This window comes from Poromitra crassiceps (assembly GCF_964638095.1).
Source record: "Poromitra crassiceps genome assembly, chromosome: 4".
Lineage (NCBI taxonomy): Eukaryota > Metazoa > Chordata > Actinopteri > Beryciformes > Melamphaidae > Poromitra > Poromitra crassiceps.
In genome coordinates this window covers 9551314-9560134 of record NC_139626.1, presented here as the reverse complement: position 1 = coordinate 9560134, position 8821 = coordinate 9551314, and the positions used below count along the sequence as shown (strand labels likewise).

The 8821-nt window shown below is 43.0% G+C and overlaps 1 protein-coding gene across 1 annotated transcript; it reads right to left on the bottom strand.

Annotated features, from left to right (window-relative positions):
- Positions 1–277: 277 nt before the first annotated feature.
- Positions 278–8626, bottom strand: chmp6b (charged multivesicular body protein 6b). The gene is made up of 8 exons (XM_083635429.1): positions 8432–8626; positions 6950–7059; positions 6684–6771; positions 6486–6572; positions 6254–6319; positions 4922–5002; positions 1845–1917; positions 278–1640 (listed from the first exon to the last, which is right to left on the bottom strand). Exons 1-8 carry the CDS (start codon positions 8492–8494, stop codon positions 1591–1593), a joined length of 618 nt encoding a protein of 205 aa, XP_083491555.1. The 5' UTR covers positions 8495–8626; the 3' UTR covers positions 278–1590.
- Between the last annotated feature and the right edge of the window lie 195 nt (positions 8627–8821).

Below are 8821 nucleotides of genomic sequence, written 5' to 3'. Positions count from 1 at the left end.
AATTAAGTAGGCCTACAATAAGGTGTTTCTGAGTAGAACTGTCGAAGTCTAGATTCAGCATTCATATGGAAATAAGATCTATGCCTGCTGTCATCAGGTAAGGCTGTTTTTCCCCCGCCAGTTGGAGAAATTACAATTTATATCCACTCAAACCAAGTCACCTGCCTCAACAGCCGATACTGCAGGAATGAACTGTCACCTGCTGCCACCTAGTGTTCAATCTGGGAAAACTCGACCTCAGGCAGCACATGTGAGCCCAACGGAGACACCAAAGGGGCATGACTAAAAAATACTTTTATTGTACAAAGAACAAAAGGGAAAGAGGTACATTTTTCCAAACCAACTGAAAGAAAAGTGGTTGGATGAAGTGTTAACTGTGAGACGACAGTATTAGTAATTCGAGTGTTTCAAATCTGTATGTGAGACAAACTGATTCACAAATGGAATAGGATGATCCTCATTGCACTATTGGCCAGTCTGTTGTCCAGTGCTTACTCGTATAAGATACTAGCTTAAGCCATATGAATGTAGGCCATCCACTCGTGCTCTTCATCGGAGTGTGATATGCACAGTAAAACAATTAACGCTAGACTGCTATGTCGATAATACACGCTGCATAAAGATGGGGGATCTGTCAAGTATTACCTTGACTAGATTAACCACCTGACCTACCGGGGTAAGCCTCCAGACGATATGATTAGCCCTGTCTCCAATGACACGCACACTAATCCACAAGGGGAGCGCAGCATTAGATTGGTTAAGCTGTTTGGAAAAAGGGGTCAGAGTGAGAGAATATTCCCGGAAACAGAGGCTTAATATGCAAACATTTCAGTACGTTTTAGTTTGGGGACAGGTCAGTGTGAAGGCAAGCGTTCCCAGCTCGGACTAACAAGGCAATCTAGGCCGACACAGTATACTTGTAGGTTATGCCAAAGAATCAATCACTCCTGTCATAGTCAGGGTATGACCTGGGTATGACCTGGGTATGACAGGGTATGTGACCTGTCATAGACAGGGTATGACTTACAAGCCAAGACAAGTCAGAGATAAGTGGAGGAATTTTGATCATAAGAAACACTTACATGCATTTGTAAGTTAAGTCAAAGTGGGTCAAATTATTTGCTCTTCATAGAGGGTTGAATGTGTGTTGATTAAACTTAGCGTAGGCACATTGATCAGAATCTTGCAGGTCTTTATGATTTAAGTAAAAAAAGAAATCCGACTCAGTTGATTCGCTAGATACCGGAGCAGCCATTGTTCCATCGGAGAAGTGCCCGTCGGCTTTCAGCGGAGGCCAGACAGGAAGTTGGCCCGCAACACGGGAGATGGGACAGACGCTGTAGTCGGATGGTAGAGTGGTAACCGCCGTGGTACAGGAGGCCATGGGGGAGAGAGTTCTCCAGTGGGTGTTTGCGTGTATTTTACGTAGGACTTGAGTATTTTGGAGCCACCAGGTCAGCTGAGGCGGGGTCAGGCACGTGTCTGGAGGAGGAGCCAGGAGCCACCAGGTCAGCTGAGGCGGGGTCAGGCACGTGTCTGGAGGAGGAGCCAGGAGCCACCAGGTCAGCTGAGGCGGGGTCAGGCATGTGTCTAGGCAGCGAGCATCTCGCGCTCTGGCTTCTTCCTGGCACGTTCCCTCTCTGAAACCAAAACGGATTGACGGACTTACGGAAGACAGTAAAGACTAGTAAACAATACCAAGTAGGAAGACATAAGAGTAAACAATACCAAGTAGGAAATGAACAGGAATGCTGTGCCACAGCCTGCCGGGTGTCTTGTCACACCCATGGTATTGGTGGGAAAAAACGAACAAAAACCAAATGAGATTCCTGAGAAGTTCATACCTGGTTTCTCCTCTGTTGCCTCTGGGACTTCTGGCAGCTCCTCCGCGGGAACGTCAGGAAGCTCAAAGTCTCCCTGAGAGACAACAACAGTTTAGAAAGTGTGGACAAGTGCAGGTGAAGAGGTCAGAGGTCAGGAGTGCTGCTCTGGGACCTCCGAGTCTCTGAAGTCACACTGGTTCACTTGCAGTTTCAGTGTGACTTTTATCATGCCGGGACGCACACAGATTTCTTTTTATTCATTGGTATTGGATCTTGCTATTGGATCTTCTAAACCAGACATGGAAGTGGTCAGACTTGCATTGTGATGGGAATACTATAATAGTCTGGACACAATCCAGCCACAATGTGCATACAAGCAATGTAAACATATGAAGAGCAGGAAAAAGGCCAATTGTGAACGTTGTGTGTGTGTGTGTGTGTGTGATCTCGTAAACTCATAATTTTATAATCAAACCTCAAATGAAACGGAGGACTATCGCACAGTGTCTTCACTTGCAATTCAAAAGTTGAATAGATGGAAGAATAACACAGACCTTCATCGGATTCTTTTTGTGAATCTGATGAAGGTCTGGGTATTTGAGTCGGCTCTGCACCTCCTGTCGTGCAGGAGCTCTGCTCCTATAATCTCAATCTCTCAAATATCCCATTGATATGACGAATGTAAAGAAATACACTAGTGTGCAAAAGTCTAGGTAAAAAAAAAGCATTTGTTTTGAAAAATAATGAAAAGTTTCTAAATCTAAAATAATTTACTACAAAGAGCAGTTTACTGACACACTAATGCAGAAAACATAATTTTATTTTAAACAAAATGTATATAAGAAATCTAGGGTGCCTGAAGTGTGAATGGATGTGACCAGTGATCCCAGATGAGTGCACTAAGCTTTATGATCAGGGTGTTTGACTGTTCTAAGCTTTATGATCAGGGTGTTTGACTGTTCTAAGCTTTATGATCAGGGTGTTTGACTGTTCTAAGCTTTATGATCAGGGTGTTTGACTGTTCTAAGCTTTATGGTCAGGGTGTTTGACTGTTCCAAGCGTTGTGATCAGGGTGTTTGACTGTTCTAAGCTTTATGGTCAGGGTGTTTGACTGTTCTAAGCTTTATGGTCAGGGTGTTTGACTGTTCTAAGCTTTATGATCAGGGTGACTGTTCTAAGCTTTATGATCAGGGTGTTTGACTGTTCTAAGCTTTATGATCAGGGTGTTTGACTGTTCTAAGCGTTGTGATCAGGGTGTTTGACTGTTCTAAGCTTTATGGTCAGGGTGTTTGACTGTTCTAAGCTTTATGGTCAGGGTGACTGTTCTAAGCTTTATGATCAGGGTGTTTGACTGTTCTAAGCTTTATGATCAGGGTGTTTGGCTGTTCTAAGCTTTATGATCAGGGTGACTGTTCTAAGCTTTATGATCAGGGTGTTTGACTGTTCTAAGCTTTATGGTCAGGGTGTTTGACTGTTCTAAGCTTTATGATCAGGGTGTTTGACTGTTCTAAGCTTTATGATCAGGGTGTTTGACTGTTCTAAGCTTTATGGTCAGGGTGTTTGACTGTTCTAAGCGTTGTGATCAGGGTGTTTGACTGTTCTAAGCTTTATGGTCAGGGTGTTTGACTGTTCTAAGCTTTATGGTCAGGGTGTTTGACTGTTCTAAGCTTTATGATCAGGGTGACTGTTCTAAGCTTTATGATCAGGGTGTTTGACTGTTCTAAGCTTTATGATCAGGGTGTTTGACTGTTCTAAGCTTTATGGTCAGGGTGTTTGACTGTTCTAAGCTTTATGATCAGGGTGACTGTTCTAAGCTTTATGATCAGGGTGTTTGACTGTTCTAAGCTTTATGGTCAGGGTGTTTGACTGTTCTAAGCTTTATGATCAGGGTGTTTGACTGTTCTAAGCTTTATGATCAGGGTGTTTGACTGTTCTAAGCTTTATGATCAGGGTGTTTGACTGTTCTAAGCTTTATGATCAGGGTGTTTGACTGTTCTAAGCGTTATGATCAGGGTGTTTGGCTGTTCTAAGCTTTATGATCAGGGTGTTTGACTGTTCTAAGCTTTATGATCAGGGTGTTTGACTGTTCTAAGCTTTATGATCAGGGTGTTTGGCTGTTCTAAGCTTTATGATCAGGGTGTTTGACTGTTCTAAGCGTTATGATCAGGGTGTTTGGCTGTTCTAAGCTTTATGGTCAGGGTGTTTGACTGTTCTAAGCTTTATGATCAGGGTGTTTGACTGTTCTAAGCTTTATGATCAGGGTGTTTGGCTGTTCTAAGCTTTATGATCAGGGTGTTTGACTGTTCTAAGCTTTATGATCAGGGTGACTGTTCTAAGCTTTATGATCAGGGTGTTTGACTGTTCTAAGCTTTATGATCAGGGTGTTTGACTGTTCTAAGCTTTATGATCAGGGTGTTTGACTGTTCTAAGCTTTATGATCAGGGTGTTTGACTGTTCTAAGCTTTATGATCAGGGTGTTTGACTGTTCTAAGCTTTATGATCAGGGTGCTTGACTGTTCTAAGCTTTATGATCAGGGTGTTTGACTGTTCTAAGCTTCATGAGCAGGGTGTTTGACTGTTCTAAGCGTTATGATCAGGGTGTTTGACTGTTCTAAGTTTTATGATCAGGGTGTTTGACTGTTCTAATCTTTATGATCAGGGTGTTTGACTGTTCTAAGCTTTATGATCAGGGTGTTTGACTGTTCTAAGCTTCATGATCAGGGTGTTTGACTGTTCTAAGCTTTATGATCAGGGTGTTTGACTGTTCTAAGCTTTATGGTCAGGGTGTTTGACTGTTCTAAGCTTTATGATCAGGGTGTTTGACTGTTCTAAGCTTTATGATCAGGGTGTTTGACTGTTCTAAGCTTTATGATCAGGGTGTTTGACTGTTCTAAGCTTCATGATCAGGGTGTTTGACTGTTCTAAGCTTTATGATCAGGGTGTTTGACTGTTCTAAGCTTTATGGTCAGGGTGTTTGACTGTTCTAAGCTTTATGGTCAGGGTGTTTGACTGTTCTAAGCTTTATGATCAGGGTGTTTGCGATATGGGTGAGATTGATTGTCCAGAATACTGTGAGTCTGCCCGCTAATTAGACTAACCTGAGTAATGGCCTCCAGCTCCGCCAGTACGGCATCTTCATCTTCTTGTGTCAGAGAGCCAGCCAGCATCTCATCTATTTGCTGTGGAAAGGCAACACTCTCTCAGTAAACAACAGATAGCTTCCAATTGTGGACCTGAGCTTAGAAATAACTGAGGACTGACTCTCTCTCCTGACGAATGTACATATGGAGAGGTTAATTCCAAAATCCATTCTGCAAACAAAACTGAAATTCGCTTGTCAGTAATCCAAAAAGATTGATGAATCCAGCCTCAAAATATGATTGCTTTATAAGCAGAGGTCTTAAGATGACTCAGGAGGACTTAAACCATAACCCGTAATGTGCATACCTGCCAACATTAAGCTGTGAAAGAGGGAGATTTTGTGGGGTGATGGGTGAATGGCCTAGCCTCAACACCCCCCCACCCCCGTATAACCCTACACCACAAATTAATATAATAAATACAGGGATGTAAAGTAAATTACTTGTAATTAGTCTTAAATGCATAGCTCACAGGAAAATAAATAACAAAATAAACATACAAAATGTACAAAAGATGTGATCAAAAGTCAACATCAAAATGTTCACTATTTTCACCTCTGCCTTGCTGACTTGATCAGCCTCTGACACACGTCTCATGACGTGAATATGTTAGCAGTCCCCCTCTTTGCTTCCACAGCTTGTTTGTGTTTGGCACGTTTGCTAATGTCATTTTTCCCACCGTGTTCTACGCTAAAGTCGGCCCGACATAGCTTGCAAAACGCACGTTGTTTGCTGATGTGGCTAGCGGTTAGAAACAGGAAGGTCTTACACCAAAGATTTGGAAGCGTATTTCTTCTTCTTGGGACCGGTTTCATCCATTTTCAGTGGCAAAGCCAGTTGAGCCCTTTGACTGTATACATAATGACAGAGCGCCCTCACCCAGAGAGCTTGAGCGAGCGCAGTGACGAGTGACGCATGGCACGTCAGGCAGGGTCGTTTGCCTCTGGGTTGCCAGCAGGTACCACGACATATATCCTACAGTCTGGGCATATTATAGAAACTGTGAAACACTCATTTGAGTTGTATTACTATGAAATCGGGAGATTAGCGGGAGAAATGCCCAATCGGGAGCACAGCGGAAGGGTTAAAAATAGGGAGACTCTCGCGCGTAAATCTAAAATGTTGGCAGGTATGAATGTGCTTTACTTTCATGCAAACACTATTTTTTTGTAAGAGCAAAGTATATACCGGTATATCATTTCAGAATCAAATTCTGCCTATCAACATAAGAACATCTGTTGGCAGACTGAAATCATTGTCCTGGATTTTGCAGATGAATGGTGACCTTACCCTTTGGTAGTCAATAGAATCTTGGGTTTCATCCATAATCCGTTCTACCTCCTCGATGGACATCACCTAGTGTGGGGAGGAGCAGTCAACAACAAGAGCCCATCAGTAACCTGCAACCTTATGGATATTATGCAAGAATGATGCCACATTGTGGCTATAGTATTTCAGACACTAGGTAAGATATAGATTGAATGGTTTTGGAAAAATATATCTGAGAGGTCACATTTCCTACCTCGTGCATTTTTTTCAGACAGTCATTTCCAACTTTCAGCCCTTCAATAACTTTGATTTCGATCTGGGCAAACTCCAGGTCTTGAACCTAAAATAAAGAAATACAATAAAAACAGGAGACTTGTCAGGTTCATCTTTTGCACAGGGACATAACATGACATTTAGCACACTATGTCGATGACAACTGTCAGCCACTCACCATGCGCTCCAGGTTGCTGATCTGGTTCTCCGTCTTGTCCAAGAGCTGGTCCTGGTAGCGCTTCTTTTTCAGCAAGAGGAGTGCTTTCCTTTTGAAACACAAATGGCAAATTGTCAAACTAGAATCACTTTGAATGATGGAACAAAGCAATTGAATTCAAGCCTGGCCTAGCATGAAAAACGACAACACCTGGCTTGAAACAAACACAGTTTCCTAAAAAAAAAGTTACTGGAAAAAAGACACATGGCGATTGGAGAAGGTCCTACTCTTTTTTGCCATCTTTCAGCAGCTGCTTGGCTAGAAGTCTCTCCTTATGCAGCTGCAGGTTGATCCTCTTCTGATACTGCCTCAGCTTATCTCTCTGCTGCTTCAGTTGCTGGAATGAGCAAATAGAGACATGTGGACAAGATATGAAGTTGGGCAGTTCTCTGCCAGGCTGTGTATGTATGTGTGTGTGTGTGTGTGTGTGTGTGTGTGTGTGTGTGTGTGTGTGTGTGTGTGCGTGTGCGTGCGTATCATTTGGCTAAGTTATATTTCAAACAAATTAGGCTATGCTTTGTACAGCATAGCAAGAAGCTGCATTGGCCCAGCCAGTGGTAAGTAACGCACCGTTACAGCTCTTTTTACAGTCTATGCTGTACAGTGGCTAACATCTGTGTCAAATTAAATTGTTACGCCAAACTACTCTAAAATGCAAGAACATTGAATCAAGATTCAAGATTATTTCAACAGCCATAGTAAGTAAACATGTTACTAACGAGGAATTTGTGGGCGTCCGGGTAGTGGAGCGGTCGATTCCCTGCCTACCAACACGAGGGTCACAGGTTCGTATCCACGTGTTACCTCCGGGCTTAGTCGGGCGTCCATACAGGCACGACTGGCTGTGCCTGAGGGTGGGAAGCCGGATTGGGGGTATGTGTCCTCCTGGTTACTGCACTAGCACCTCCTCTGGTCGGTCGGGGGGCCTGGGAACCGGTGGGAATAGCATGATCCTCCCAAGTGCTACGTCCTACCAGTGAAGTTCAGAAGCGGCTGGCAACTGCACATGTGTCGGAGGAAGCATGGTGCTAGTCTCGGCTCTCCCCAGATCGGCAGAGGATGGAGCAGCGACCGGGGCAGCCAATAGGGCAGCATTGGGATAAATTGGCCAAGTATAATTGGAGAGAAAATGGGGACAAATCAGAGAGAGAGAAAAATAACGAGGAATTTGTGCAGTATGCAGCGCAGCGATCCCAGCAATGTTGTTCTATAGGAATGTTGTTCTATAGGTGAGTAGTTACGTCTGTAGATACAAAGTGGGAGGCGGCCTCCAAACAGTCTCAGGGGAGGCTTAGTGAATGGAAGTGAAAAAATATTACATTAGTTATTACATTAGTTATCAAAAATCAAAAGGAGATCACATAATTTAGACTAGCCTAATGTGTGTGATTTTCTTAAGAAGATAGTTCAGAGATACAGTAGTTTTGGGGAATTTTAGGCATCCCATAATAGGCATCCAGGAATTTCGTGAAACTATGGTATGGAAGTAAACTGGGGGGGAGGGGGCTTTGTGCCCAAGCTTTGTCTGAGGGGAGGCCCACGGTCTCAGACTTTGAAAACCCCTGATGTAAGCAAAGCCATATTAAAGTACCATAGTCTATTTTGGTATTACTTGATCTGCATACAAGAGAGACAACGACGTACAGTACAGTACTGCTGGAAAGTAAACTGCATGGCTAATGTTAGCTAACGTTATCATGCACACTCACCAGAATCGCCTTGTCTTGCTCTGTCACTCGAGTCCGTTTCTTTTTGCCAAAAATGTTTCCCATCTTGACACAGCATCCCAGCTACTAATTACAAATACGGATGAATGTATAGACTATGACCTAATCATGAACAATTTATTCACCTAGCTCGCAGTTTATAGCCTCCATAATGTGTAGTCATCTGTCTGTTGACACTTGTCCACACCCACATCAGGAAGTACGGCGTCCGGACAGGGACAAAAACTACAAACTGTGACAGTAGGAACGTTTTGATCATGGTAAAACCAGTGTATGGGTAAAACCCTATGGTAAAACCATGTGAGCTTCAATAAAATACTTTATAATAATAGTGACGATATGATGATGATGATAATAATAATAATAATTATA